The sequence below is a fragment of the Lolium rigidum genome, chromosome 1 (genome assembly GCF_022539505.1).
Source record: "Lolium rigidum isolate FL_2022 chromosome 1, APGP_CSIRO_Lrig_0.1, whole genome shotgun sequence".
NCBI lineage: Eukaryota > Viridiplantae > Streptophyta > Magnoliopsida > Poales > Poaceae > Lolium > Lolium rigidum.
In genome coordinates, this window is record NC_061508.1 from 49,503,670 (window position 1) to 49,518,816 (window position 15,147).

General features: G+C 44.5%; 1 protein-coding gene across 1 annotated transcript; it reads left to right on the plus strand.

Moving 5' to 3' along the window:
* Window positions 1-4,289: 4,289 nt before the first annotated feature.
* On the plus strand, window positions 4,290-5,321 carry LOC124672715 (expansin-B2-like). The gene is made up of 3 exons (XM_047208898.1): window positions 4,290-4,443; window positions 4,547-4,656; window positions 4,794-5,321. Exons 1-3 carry the CDS (start codon window positions 4,290-4,292, stop codon window positions 5,319-5,321), a joined length of 792 nt encoding a protein of 263 aa, XP_047064854.1.
* The last annotated feature ends 9,826 nt before the right edge of the window (window positions 5,322-15,147 follow it).

Sequence of the window (15,147 nt, forward strand, 5' to 3'; positions counted from 1 at the left end):
CATATTTAGGATTTGTGCTTGTAAAAGAAACATTAGTTGAATTCCGCATTCTTACAAGCCAAATCGAGTTTTTAAAACGCCTATTCGCCCCACCCCCCTCTAGGCGACATCTCATCCTTTCAATTGGTATCAGAGCAAGGTCTCTCCTTGTTTAAGGCTTCACCGTCTTGAGAGTAAAGATGTTGGCTAGTAATATAGTGCACAATGACACAATCATTGTTGATGGCACAAATTATCTTTTGTGGAGAAATCGCTTGCTTTGTAATCTTCGGACCTTGTGTCCAAATATAGAGTGATTTCTAGATGTAGGTTTTTCTCCTCCGATGGATCCTCAAAATCTATCTTTGGAGGATGAGAAAAACTTACATCTTGAAGCTCAAGTATCTAATGAGCTTTTATTCCCCTTGTGACCAGATTTTCCTAGGTTCTTGATATATATAAAGCGAAAGTCGTCTCATGAGATGTGGATCAAGCTTAAGGAAATGTTTGGTGGATCCATTTCTCATTTGGTCGGTGGTGTCTCCGAGGACCTCTCATCACCTTCACATCATGAAGAGCTCCAAGTTGCTTCCACCTCCGGTCGTGATGTATTGTCATCTTCATCCACTTCACCAACGTGTGGCAAGACACAAGGTAATGAAATGGTGAGTGGTGAGGAAAATTGCAATGTTGATATTGTGCTCAATAGTGATGATTCTTCATCTCTATCCCATTGCAATGTTTCCTCTTTGGACTTAAACACATCTAGCACTAAAAATAATCTACATGCTTGTGTTGATAGTCCTTGCATATCATGTGTAAATTGCTTACACATCTCATGATGATATGCTTGCCTTGTCTTATTTCCATAATCAAAATGCTTCTATCTCCTCTAGTTTTTTGTTGACTAACAATTTAGAGGAAATCGAACACTCTATGGATCAAGACATGATTTCAAATGGGGATTCAAGAATATCCCCATTTTCATCCTCCGGTATGCACATGTTCCTTATGGCAAATGGATCAAAGGTATCTCCTACTTTGACTCCTAACACTAATGATGAGAGTGATGATGATGATGAGAATGATAATGATGAAGAATGTAATGCTTTGTTGCATGATATGGGGCTTGTATATGCTTCTCTTCATGGGAATAAAGAAGCTCGTGCTAGTGTCGAACACTCTATGGAAACCATGAATAAATACAAAGAAACCATAGTGGAGTTAGAGTCTCATATTGAAGATAGGAGACTAAGAATAAATCTCCTCAAGCAAGAGCTAAAAGATGAGAAGCATACTAATTTTCTTCTTACACAAAAAATTAATCTTATGTGCTTGAAAAAGAAAAATCTATTGATGATGCTTGTGCTACTAACTCTACTTCTTGTGAAGCATCTATCTTAAAGGAGAATCTTGAGCTAAGTGCTCAACTTGATTTGCTAACTAGCAATTATAGGGAATTGGAAGAAAGTCATAAAATGCTTTCGGGCTCTCTTGAGGATCTCCTAATCTCCTATGATGGGCTAAAGTTTCCTCATGAGGCTAGTATCACTAAGGTAACATCGTGTGGGCCTCATGTGGAAATTAGCACAACCTCTACTAAAAATGCTATATTGCCATGTGCTAGTCCTAGTAATCCAACTAATCATATAATTGATACATCTTATATTGGATTACTTGTTTCGCCTTGTTGCTCTAACAATGAAGTTTCTACTTCCTCTAGTACTTGTATTTCTACTAACAATGTAGAGGAAATAAAAGAGCTCGGGGCCCAAGTCCTTTCTTTGAAGAAAGACTTGGAAAAGTGTCATGAAGGGAAATCCGCACTTGACAAGATGTTGAGTGCGCAACAATTCCCCAATGACAAGAGTGGACTTGAATTTAACTGCAATAACAAGAACAAGTCCAAGAGCAAGAGCAACAAGAAAAAGGGTTAGGATTAGGGTTAGGATTAGGGTTTAGGGTTAGGGTTAGGGTTAGGGTTTAGTGTTAGGGTTTAGGGTTAGAGTTAGGTTAGGGTTAGGGTTTAGGACTCTCATCTATTTGTATCTCGAGATGATGAACTTTGTATGAATTAAGACTTGTATGTAAATTTTTTGTATGAATCAAGACTATATGTGTATCTCGATCAGGCTCTAATTAATGTGATGATGATGTTCATGCTATTTATATTATATCTATATACTGTTCTATATAACCTGTGTAATATATGTATATTGTTGTATATAAACTGTATGTGTATAGCAAGCAGTAAAAAATCGTCTATATAGGTAACTAATTCTGTGGCGCTCCTAAAACTAATTATGTGGCGCACCGAGACAATAGTGCGCCACAGAAAGACAATATTTTGTGGTGCATGGGCTAGTGCGCCACAGAAATCTAATTTTTATGGCGAGGATTCTGTGGCTCACCACCTATGCGCCACAGAATAAGCATTTAGGTGTGCCACAGATGAGTCTTTCCCTACTAGTAAGGTGTAGGGATGAATCGGGGGAGGTAGTGGGTTCAGGAGCTGGTTTTGTGGCACATGTTCAGAACTGATTCATGCTGAGCCTAGGCGTGCCTCAGTGCTCTAGAGTATGCACACACCTGGGAAATCAACAAGATTTACGTTGCGGCGGACTCTCAAATATTGGTCCAAAATTATGGCAGCCAAGCAACAGTTACTCTCTGAAATAAGCTAGACATCAAATTCTGAACCAATTCACCCCGTTTTAATCTCTGAACCAATTCACTTAAGTCCTTGCTGACTTTGCAATCACCCAATTCTTATCCCTGGACTATAACCTGGATGCAAGGTTCATCGTGAGTGCTATTTCCACTATTTCCCCATAGATTCGACCACTACAAACTAGTAAAAATCCTCTTGATCATGCGCCCACCGTCGCCTCCACGAGCAGCACCACAATGAACAGCAACATAAGGGCGCGAGAGAGAAAAAACAAGGGCGCGACCAGTACCGTAGTGCGACGGATCTTCGAAGTACTCCCAGTAGTGCATGACCATTGGGATCCGTCGTCGCCGCAACTTGTTGAAGTGTATAAGTAGATTGCCTAGCCCTTTCCATCAGTTCAGACTTTTGGTTCAAGTGGCTAGTGCATGAAGCTTAACATGGTATCAGAGCACAGGGTCTCAAGTTCGAGTCCTGGCTTTCACAATTTATTCTAAATTCCTCGCAGCCTCCTGCCGCACTCGGTCTCCCGCTGCCTCTATGCCTCTCTACACGTGTCTTCTCGTCTTCCCGTCACACGTGAGAGGGGGTGTTGAAGTGTATAAGTAGATTGCCTAGCCCTTTCCATCAGTTCGGACTTTTGGTTCAAGTGGCTAGTGCATGAAGCTTAACACAACTAACCGCTGCCTTGTCTCTGCCACCTCACCGAAATTGCCGATGTTTCTGTTCTTGCCGAAAAGGTAAGGCAGAGGAGAGGAGAATAACTGAAATACAGGAGTACGATGTGCCTTTCTATAAAAAAAATCATCCCAGCGCATGAAGCAATGCTGAATCGTATTACTCGTTATTTTCTGGACCTCACTGCAAAAAAAACAAATCAAGTACGCAACCTACGTGTGGACGATTCGGACTGTTTGGACTAAATTTGTTCACTTTATACAAGTTGTGGTACCACCGGTTTCCACTTTGCAATATGTGGGACTAAAATGCAATTTAGCTGCAAGTTGTGGTACCAAATATGTTAATACTTCTTTTTTCTTTGAGTAATGCTACACGTACGTAAGTCTAGGATTATTGTTTTTCTTTAGTTCAATGGGCTTGCGACTTGAGGGTATTTTGGACCAGCAAAATTACTTTTGACGGAATGGTGTAATGGAACTGATGGCAGTGTCATACAAGGAAACAAATTAAGATTAGATGTCAAGTAAGGAAGAAAATATTGTCCGGTGTCAAATAGGGAACCTCATTTTATAGCAGTGTCAAATAAGGAATTTTCTCTTCATGTTAATCATGAGTTACAACTTACAAGTTACAAAATGAGGTTGTTGAGAACTAAGTTAATTACAAGTGGACTTCGAGATTGTAACTTAATTTCATTTTCGTTGAAGATGTCATCTTGTAGTTGTACGCACGTAAACTGGAGCCTCCATCTTTCACGCGATCTCGTAGCTCTATACAGGCCGTAGTTGCATACACGTCGTCGTCGGGTGCAACTGCAATTGACGCCGACTCGTCGTTCTCACCACGTTTTGCCTGTTGGCATGCCTACAAATGCCATCCCGCCCAGCCATCAAAACACGAACAGGAGTGGTACCACTCCAGCAAGTCTAAGGAGATTCATAGAAACCGTAGTGCCAATATGGCCGGTGTCACCACCAACACCGTCGCCCTTGTGGCACTCCTCTCCATGCTCGTCACGTCCGTCCGTTCCGGCACCACCTACAGCTCCACCTGGCTCCCCGCCAAGGCCACCTGGTACGGCAAGCCCAACGGCGCCGGCCCCGACAACGGCGGTACGCTTATATGCTATTCCGGCGCAATGTTCTTGCGTTGCACCACGCAGTGTGCCAACCCAATCAGCAGTAGGACTAATAATGGCGACCGATCTATTTGCAGGTGGTGCTTGTAACTTCAAGAACAGCCAGAAGGCACCATTCTTCTCCATGACGTCCTGCGGCAACCAGGCTTTGTTCAAGGACGGCGCCGGCTGCGGCGCCTGCTACCAGGTACTACCACACTACCACGCATATGGCGCCGGCAATGTCATAGTTGATGATTGCTGATCCCTTAATTAGTTTGGTCAAACTCAAACTGATGTCGACCAATGTGTTGCCCGGCCTGCTAACATGCTGCTGTGTTTCAGATAAAATGCAACAAGAATAACTACCCCGAGTGCTCCAACGTGGCGAAGACGGTCGTCATCACCGATATAAACGACGGCCCCATGGCCAAGTACCACTTCGACCTCAGCGGCACGGCGTTCGGTGCCATGGCGCTTCCAGGCCGGAACGCCCAGCTCCGCCGCGCCGGCAAGATCAGCATCCAGTTCAGGAGGGTGCCCTGCAACTGGCCGGGCGTGAAGATCACCTTCTATATCCTCAAGGGTGCCAACCCATACTACTTCCCGGTGATGCCAGAACACCTCAACGGAGATGGGACCGTGGTCAAGATGGAAGTCATGCGGTCCAAGGACGGCCGCCCCACCAAGATCTGGGAACCCATGTACCGCTCCGTGGGCGCCGTCTGGAGGCGCGACTCCGGCAACCCGCTCAAGGGGCCATTGTCCTTGCGCATCACCAGCGATTCCGGCAAGAAGCTCATCGCCAACAATGTTATCCCGGCTGGATGGAAGGGCGGCAACGGATACACGTCCAAAGTTCAGTTCTATTGATTGGCTTACCTACTTCAGTTCTCCGATCGAGGCCGACTTCATCATTAACGATGGATCGAAGGATTTTTTTTGTCGAGAATTGGATCCATGGATTTTAAGTTACCAGGTAGCACCTCCACTCGTGCTGATTTGGCCCTAACTGTGTGTGTCTTCAAGAAAGGATCCGTACGTGTGCGCCTAAACTCGTGTTTGTGTTATATGTGTTCTATGTTCCTTTCCGAAATGTGCATTTTGCTGAGCATTGTATCCAATCATTTCATTCTACAAGGAGCGGTGTAAACATTCATAATATATATAGAGGTAACCGAAAACTGCAACGGAGGCCGAAGTATATGTAGCCCTTTATTTTCAAAAATTCCAAAATCAAAATTTTTCAGTTTCAAAACTTCCTGCATCTGCAAAAAGAAAGTACTCGAGTAGTAAAAATTTGTGTTGGTGAGCGAGAGTTCATGCTTGATTTCAGCCAAGAGCAAGTCAATGCGTTTCGTTCGAAAAAATGTGTGCAATCGAGCGCGCTCTCAACATTCTGTTTATGAATAGACCCTAAATGCTCGCCCTTAGCATGTTAACCAACTTGGTTTGTTAATTATGAGTGTGTTATTTTGGTACTCCCTCCATTTTTTTAAAAAGGGCGTGGCTGCAAAATCTCTGGGACCAAGGTGTATGTCGATTGGAGGGATATTGTGGGCTTCGCACGTGAAAATTGGATCGGTGGTTAATGAGATGTGCCTAACAAATCGCTAGATTAACGCTTAGTAAACCCCACGGCCAATTAATCTGCCGTTTCCTCGCATGCATTGGTCGAGACGGTTACAACCTCAAAATTATCGGGTTAGTTCCCTCTTCCCGCACTCCTTCCTTTCTCCCCGCTCACTTTCCATCGATAGAACCCAAAACCTGGCGCCGTTCTTCCCCAAAATTCGTCACTGCCAAATCCTCGCGCCGATCTTCCCCGCTGCGATTTTGAAAACCAATTTTTCATACTCCTCGCGCCAATCTTCCCGCTAGTGATCTCTTCATAAACGTGCGCAGATGGAGGCAGAGGAACAGACATCTCGCAGCTTCTCTCTTCCATCTCACTCCAATGGCGACGCCACATCAAGGTCAATCAGACCGCCGCCCTCCTCCGCTCGGCCTCCGTGGGCTTTCGCGGATGGCTTTCCAAGCAAGATCGCCGCCACCAGGAGCAGTTCATCCTCCTCGTCCTCTTGGTCTCACCGGGCGCGCGTCGATGCAAACTTTCTCCATCGGCACTGGTGGCTACGAGCCGTGGACTCCTCCAACGACATTGCCTCGACGACGCGTCGGCCTCGCACGCCCATCTCGTCCTCCGGCACCTAACGAGGCCGGTTCATCGAATTGGAGTACCTCCGTCGGCGGGGCCGGGGAAGCCACCGCAGGGAACGAAAGTTCAGCATTCGTGGGGTTTACCCTAGACAATGGTGGCGGCGGGATCTCGTTCGGCAGCGGCGGCGGGATTGGCGGCAGTGAGTCCATGGGTTTCAGTTTCGGTTCCGGCGCAGGTGGCATGTCCCGTGCTGCGACGACACAAGGTATACCCTAAACCCTACATGTAGATCATGTACTCTTGTTCTGTATCTTGTCTAATGTGTATTTCCTTTTTTCACGTGTGCATGATTGAAGGACATAATGGGCAGGACATGATCAATGGAGAGAGTTTAACAATTGGCTACAGAGGGGTTGGATACAACCCAAATTTTGCCCATGCCGATGAATTCCCTCCTAGTCAAGAGCATGTTCAAACCGAAAAACAATCACTCGATTTGAGTAAGCACATCTCTGCAAATCCGTTATGTAATTCTGCACTGTCATATGTTATGAACTTCTATAATTATGATTATGAACTTCTCTGCCAATAGTTTATGAACTTGTCTGCCAGTAGCTTATGAACTTCTCTGTCAATAGCTTATGAACTTATCTGTCAATAGCTTATGATATTCTCTGTGAATTGTTGTCAATTGGTTATGTACTCGAATTGAGCAAGTAATTATTTTTCCAATGCATTCAGATGTTATGTTAAACAAGGAGACTAGACGGCGATGCGGTACGAGATGACAAGCGGCACATATATGCTTTGAAATCCTTGCCCGTAATGGTTCGGGTAATAGATTGAAGCATGGAGTGTCTAAAGCTGTTGCAATAGCTTGTGCTTGTCCTAGGAGAGTAGTGCAAAGGGTATGGCAAGATGCTAAAAAAGGTGGCGGCATTACAGGGGTAAAAAACAATAGGAAGCTTAAATCAGGAAGGAAGAAGATAAATTTAAACTTAGATGCATTGGATGCCATCCCACCTGTTGCTGGACATCTAAACCTGTCTACTACCACTATTTGGCGGAGGTGAGACTAATACTTATCAATTATTGTCAATTTTGTGAAATGAGGTGAGAATAACACTTATGAACTTGATAGGTTGAAGACGAAGGAAATTCGTCGAATAACAAGTGAATTGAAGCCCGCCTTGACTGATGCAAACCAAAGGGCACGTCTAGAGTATGCTCTTATGCATCTTGAAAGATGTAGCATAACAGCTCTAGGTGGTGTTAATCCCACATTCAGGGCAGATATGGATGTGGTTCATATAGATGAGAAGTGGTTTTATCGCACGCGGAAGACCCAGAACATGTACTTGAGTCATAGGGAGAATGCACCACAACGGGAATGTAAACATAAAAATCACATTCAAAAAATTATGTTCTTATCCGCAATGGCTAGACCTAGGTATGATGCTCAAGGCAATTGTGTTTTTGATGGCAAGATTGGGGTATGGGCTTACACGAGTGGGTGCAAGCTCAAAAGAAGAGTCACAATAGGTTGGTACTTCTTTGAACGGAATTGCTTATGAACTATGTGCATATTATGATGTACTTTCTCATATGTTTGAGCATATTTGTTTGTACATCCGTAGGTTGAGGGGGGCATGGGAGCTGAAGCCCGCAGATAAAGTGGACAGAGAGAAAAGTAGAGAGTATTTGGTGAAATATGTCCTGCCAGCTATAAAGGAGAAGTGGCCGGAGAGTGATAGATGGAATACCATCTATGTGCAGCAGGACAATGGTAAAACACATATAAAGCCAGATGATCCAGTATTTTTGCAAGAGGCTGCTAGAGGTGGTTGGGATATTAGGATGATATACCAACCACCTAATTCTCCTGACACAAACATTTTAGATCTTGGATGGTTTGCCTCAATTCAAGCAATGTTCCATAAAAAGATGCCCAAGACCCTACCCGAGATTGTCCAAAAGGTATTCCATCTATCACTCTTCTCATTCCTACATACTAAGATTGTCATACAAACACATGAACTACCCATGCTTACATAGTAAGATTTTCTCATGCTTACATAATTAGATTTTCTTGTTTTACATTTCATGTGTCATAGGTTAATCAATCCCTAGCTGAGTATCCCCATCAAAAGCTTAATAGGATTTGGTTGAGTCATCAAGCGTGCATGAGAGAAATCATCAAGCATAAGGGGTGTATCCACTATGCGGTTCCTCACTTGAAGAAAAAAGCACTAGAGAGAAAAGGGCTTCTCCCGGTTCGTTTGACAATTGATAGAGAGTATGTTGAGCAGGCAATTGAGCACTTGAACTCAAGATGAATTGTAATGGCAATTGGGCACTTGAACTCAAGATGAATTGTAATGGCAATTGGGCACTTGAACTCAAGATGAATTGTAATGGCAATTGAGCACTTGAACTCAAGATGAATTGTAATGGCAATTGGGAACTTGAACTCAAGATGAATTGTAATGGCAATTGAGCACTTGAACTCAAGATGAATTTCTAATGCAATGTTATATTAGTTGTTAATTGCTTATGAACTTCTGTCTACATGCTGATGAACTTCTCTGTTAATGGTTATGAACTTCTGTCTACATGCTGATGAACTTCTCTGTTAATTGCTTATGAACTTCTGTCTACATGCTGATGAACTTCTCTGTTATATTAGTTTAAGTAACATATGGTCAACATGAATATAAATTCATTCCATAGTTCACATCCAAGATCAAGTCATGTCTTTTTCATCCTCAACATGAGCTCTGCCATGTTATATTAGTTTAAGTAACATATGATCAACATGAACATAATCCATTGCGACAGTACATAAAAGGCAAATAAATTCATTCCATAGTTCACATCCAAGATCAAGTAAAGTCTTTTTCTTCCTCAACTTGAACCCTAATTTAACTCGGTTTCATGCACAAATTCATTGTCTTCTTCGGCAAGTGCAGTGGTGTTGCTACCGCAACGGGAGCACACACCATCTTCACCTATTCCGATAGTAGTAGCGCAGTCCTTGCACCAATAGTCGTCATAGAGGAGTGGATTTGCACACATCTCACAAGGTAGTACGTCCATAGGAACCGGCAGAGAGCAAGCAAGGCAACGGAATATCGAAGAATCGCCACGGACACCACAATTACGGCACATTGGAGGGAACATGCATGCATCACATGAAGATTGGACCGTGGCCCTCCGTCGCATTGCGAGATTAGTTGTGCGGACGTACCGTGCCCTCACCGAAATCCTTGAATCGCCAGCTCGCAGATTAGTTGCACCATCAATTTTCAGAAACAGATCTTGAATGGTTGTGTAAACCCTATGGAATTCATCCTCCAGTTCTTCAACTTGGCCTTCTGTGAGCTCCATCTCGTCATCAGTAGCCTCCAACTCGCTGTGCTCGCCCTTGACCTTGCCGTCCTCGCCATCCACCTTGCCGTCCTCGCCCTCCACCTTGCCGTCCTCGCCCTCCATCTTGTCGTGCTCGCCCTCCACCTTGCCGTGCTCGCCCTCCACCTTGCCTTGCTCATCCTCCACCTTGCAGTGCTCGTCCTCAACATCGCTTCGCTTCTCGATGTTGGCTTCCTGCTCCTTGGCTCAGAGAAGAGGAAGGAATGGCTCTACTTTTATACATGAACGGACAGGACGCGGTGCAACAAGGAGACCAACAGTTTGCATGCAACTCATCCCTTTTCACACCTCCACATACCTCTACGGCTCGTCCTTGTTCCCACTTGCATGCATACAACGGAAGGAGAAAGGAAACAGAGAATTAATCGGGTCTAATTAATGGCATGCGCCTCAATTCTGAAAAAAATGTGAACTGGAGGGGCGCCCTTTAAACAAAAATGGAGGGAGTACTCCATACGATATAAATTAATTGATTCAACTTTACCTAGAGATGGATGTATCTAGATGAATTTATTAACTAAATACATCTATATCTAAAATTAAACCCAAATACCGGAGGGATAGGCGGACGGATGCACACGGAGGGCGGCTCGGCTGGAGTCTCGCCGGAGGCCACATCAGGTAAATTTTGGCTGCTCCCCGAGGAGAGCGACGCCGATGATGCGGAGACATCAATCTCATCTCCATCGCCTGCACGTTGGCTCACTTCGCAAACCTCCGTCGTCGTCGACGAATCGTCAAGTAAAGCTTTTGCAACGAAGGAGACAACAGAGGTTGGCAGCGCTAGAACTACATTCATCACCAACTAAGGTATGTCCTTCTCCCTACAGGACCTCATCGCCGGCAATCGAGTCCAGACTTCCGGTCCTTGAGCCATCGACTTTTTTACTACAGAACTTCGATGCTACTGAATGGATAAAAGTACAGAGACTGAAAAATCGCCAGCTGCGATATCGAAAGTCTTCTATCTGCAGATCAACTACGTCTGGTGCCCCAAGAGAGGTGACCGGCGTCCATTGCCGGAATACACACACCGTCAGTCAAGGAGATCTAGATCTCGCGTTGACAATTTTCAAATTTCAGAAATAACCGGGCATGAGGCCCATTACCTTACACGAAGTCCATTGGACCGCGGCCCAAACCACAAGGGTTTGGCTGTCGTGGCAAAAAGGGCAGATGCTGGAGGTTGGGAAAACATATACACCGACCAGGTCGGTGGCTACCGGCCACCGCACACCCCCGGTCGGGTATGGGCCAGGCCCAGTTCGCTGTCTCTATTTCGGTTTTCTGTTTTCTGTTTCTTTTTTCGTTTTTTTATTTTTTTCCTTTTTCCTTTTTCTTTTCTGTTTTCTTTCTTATTTATTTTTTATTTCTTCTTTTTGTTCAAATTTCAAAAATGTTCAAAGTCAAAAAGTGTGCAAATTCGAAAATGTTCAAATTCGAAAATTGTTCAAATTCGAAATTTGTGCAAATTCGAAAATCGTTCAATTTTCGAAATTTGTTCAAATTCCAAAATTTGTTCAAATTCGAAAATCGTTCAATTTCAAAATTTTGTTCGAATTTGAAAAATCGTTCAATTTTCAAAATTTGTTCAAATTCGAAAATCGTTCAATTTCAAAATTTGTTCAAATTCGAAAAATTGTTCAATTTTTGAAATTTGTTCAAATTCGAAAATCGTTCAATTCGAATTTTGTTCAAATTTGAAACTGTTCAGATTTAAAACAGAGAAAAATGAGAAAAGAAAAAAGAAAAACAAACTTGGGCCGGCCCGTCCGCACTGAATCCACAGCAAACAGTCTCAGCAAATCGTGGGCCGGCCCAACAAAGATCTGGAGGGGGTGGTCAGCAGATCCCCTGGAGGTTTACGTCGTATGCGTATCCGGGGGCTGCTCGCTACCGAGCAGGTCGGTGGCAAACGGGGCACCGCACACCCCAACTGCCTTCTGGGCCAGGCCCATATACGGATGTGAACAATTTTTTAATTTTTTAATTTGAATAATTTTGTACTTTGAACAATTTTCGATTTGAACAAATTTTATATTTGAACATTTTTTAAAGTCGAACAAATTTTAAATTTAAACATTTTAAAATTTTAATAATTTTTGAATTTGAACAAAATTCCTATTTGAACGGTTTTCAAATTTGAACGATTTTCAAATTTGAACGGTTTTCAGATTTGAACGGTTTTGAATTTAAACATTTTCTCAATTTGAACAATTTTTAAAAATTAAAATTTTCGAATCTAAAAAAATATAAACAAAACCGAAAACAGAAAAAAGAAAAGAAAACAGAAAAAGAAACCAGAAAAGAAAAAAGATAAAGCAAAAACAAACTACACAGGCTAAACAGACCCAAATGGGCCTGGCCCATACCCGACCAGGGGGTGTGCGGTGGCCGGTAGCCACCGACCTGGTCGGTGTATAGGTTTTGCCTGCGTATCCACCTAGGGCTACCTTCGGCAGTAACTCGCGTTCGCGATTACTTCAAAAAAAAAAAAACACTCGCGTTCGCGATCGCATCCAATCTCCAGGGTTCTGCGCCAGCCAAAATTTGGCTGCGGCGATGGCTGGTCGAGACGATCGACCCCAACATAATCAACCGCCGATGAGAGGGGCTGCAATTGTGAACCAGCAGATGTGTGCTCCACCACCGAGGTTCCAACCTCGCCAGGATGGTTTTGGCGGCGGACAGGAGGATCCTACGAGAGGCGGATTCAATGGGAGGAATGCTCCAAACTACCAGCCCTCTCAATTTCCTAATTCAAGGTATGAGTTTGGCTTTGGCGCTGGATCCAATCAGGGTTATAATTCTTGGACAGATAACCAGCATGGCTTCGATGAATATATTAATATCAAAAGATACCAATAACAACGCACCATCCTAATGGCACTACGGATGCACACAGCCAAAAAATAGAAAAGAAAACTAAGAAACAAAAGTTCCGCTAGAGTAACTCGGCCCTAAGAATAGCAATACATCCACCACCAAGACAACACCTGAAATATAGACTCTCCAAAAACGACGCCTTCAAGAAGGAAATAATGCTCTAACACTGTCGTCGTCCGATCAAAATTCTTTTGATGAAGGCTTTTATGATAGTGGAAATAGCTATCCTCAAGGTTCAAATTCTTTTGATGAAGGCTTTTATGATAGTGGAAATAGCTATCCTCAAGGTTCTAATGGTAATGCTTTCCGACGTCCATATCGGCAGCAATTTAATGGCCATCCCAATGGCAGTGGCTACAGGGGCGGGTACCGTGGCAGAGGCCGCACTAACCGTCCTGCTCCTTCTTTTCCTAGGCCGCCTTCCACTTCTGACTCTCACGTGGCTGCAGCCGCGTCCCAATCAGCCTCGGGATTGCGGAATTCGATAGTGGTCACGTCTTCGACCTCGTCTCTGCCTCAATCGTCCATTGCTGCAGCTCAGCAGGTAGTTCCAATGGAACCCCCGATGGCCACGGGTTCACATGTAGCTTCAAAGGGGTCAAAACAATCAGACAAAACCTTGTGTTTCAGGTGTGATCAGACTGGGCATATGGCCGATATATACACAGCTGTTTTGTGCATCTACTGCGAGAGTGCACTGCATAAAAAGGAAGATTGTCATCTGTTGAAAATGAAGAAACCCACTGCTGTCATGTATGGTATCTGTCGTAGCAAACTTTTTTTTTTAAATAGAAGGCCCATCAGCCCAACTTTATAGATAAATCCACACACGGAACATAGTTTCGATACAACGCAACGCCACCCACACACATAGAAAGATTAAGGTTCGCCCACAAGTTCATACAGAGCTCCCAACTCCTCACGACATGACCTAACACACACACACCAAGGGTCTCCTGATAGCATCAAAGCCCCGTGTAGCCGCTCAAGGTGTAGGTGTGGGCGTCATGTCCTCTCAGACCGCGTCCGCGCGTAGAGCCTCCTGACGTCGCCCACCGCCAAGTCCAGCAGGTCCTGTCCCTCTGTCTGACCAGAACCCTCCATCACTGCATATGTATAGACAGTTGATAGAAAACGTCAGTCGGGTTGCCGATCCTCTTTCCCTCTATAGCTAGCTTATTACGTATGTTCCAAAGCGTCCAGCATTGCGCCGCAAACGTGAACACGCTAGCCTACGGAGGGGGTTATTCAAGCCCTATGCGAGTGCAATGAACTCCCCGGCCCCTGCCGGGTTCCAGTTGCACGAAAGAAGATCCCTCACCCCAGCCCACATCAGTCTCGCAGTTGGGCAGGTGAAGAAAATGTGGTTGCAATCCTCCCAGGCACCACAGAGCGCACACAATCCATTGGAAGGACCGTGTCGCTTAAGCAGCTGCTCCCCCGAGGGCAGCCGCCCCCGGATCAGTTGCCAGAGGAACACCTTGATCTTAGGTGGAACTCTGGTCCGCCAAACGTCCTTGAACGATGCGAAAAATTTACGACATACCGGCTTCGGATGAACTAAAGTTCAAACACGATAATGGCAAGGTTGGTAAAATTATTGTTGATGGTGGCTCTTTGACGGCTCAGCAAGTGGTCAAGAGCTGGAATGGATTGTTCCAGGGGAACACCAATGGAATTTAATCAAGGTTGATGAGCAATCTTACCAAGCTGTTTTTCCCACTAAGGCCTTATTTGGTACTAGAGTTTTAGTGGGGATTAGTGGGGATAATCCGCTCCAAATTTTAAATCCCCACTTATCCTGAATGCATGTTTGGTGCTAGAGTATGAGAGAGTTTAATCCCCACTTATCCCCACTTTTCCCCAAATTTTTAGTGTAATTTTTTTCATCCCCAATACTCTACCCCTACCTAGTGGATTAGGGATGGAGTTTTGTGGGAATTAGATGACAGCAGTGATTCACCCAATACTCTAGAGTATTATCCCCACTGATGGCGTGTATTTCACACGTTCGTTGGGCAACCCCAAGAGGAAGGTATGATGCGCACAGCAGCAAGTTTTCCCTCAGAAAGAAACCATGGTTTATCGAACCAGGAGGAGCCAAGAAGCACGTTGAAGGTTGATGGCGGCGGGATGTAGTGCGGCGCAACACCAGAGATTCCGGCGCCAACGTGGAACCCGCACAACACAACCAAAGTACTTTGCCCCAACGAAACGAGTGAG

What these genes read in the sequence shown, in the direction of transcription:
- LOC124672715 (XM_047208898.1), top strand. Translation starts at nt 4,290, where the DNA reads ATGGCCGGTGTCACCACCAACACCGTCGCCCTTGTGGCACTCCTCTCC. An exon ending in CGCCGGCCCCGACAACGGCG is followed by an intron (nt 4,444 to 4,546) that starts GTACGCTTATAT and finishes ATCTATTTGCAG; the next exon opens with GTGGTGCTTGTAACTTCAAG. An exon ending in GCTGCGGCGCCTGCTACCAG is followed by an intron (nt 4,657 to 4,793) that starts GTACTACCACAC and finishes GCTGTGTTTCAG; the next exon opens with ATAAAATGCAACAAGAATAA.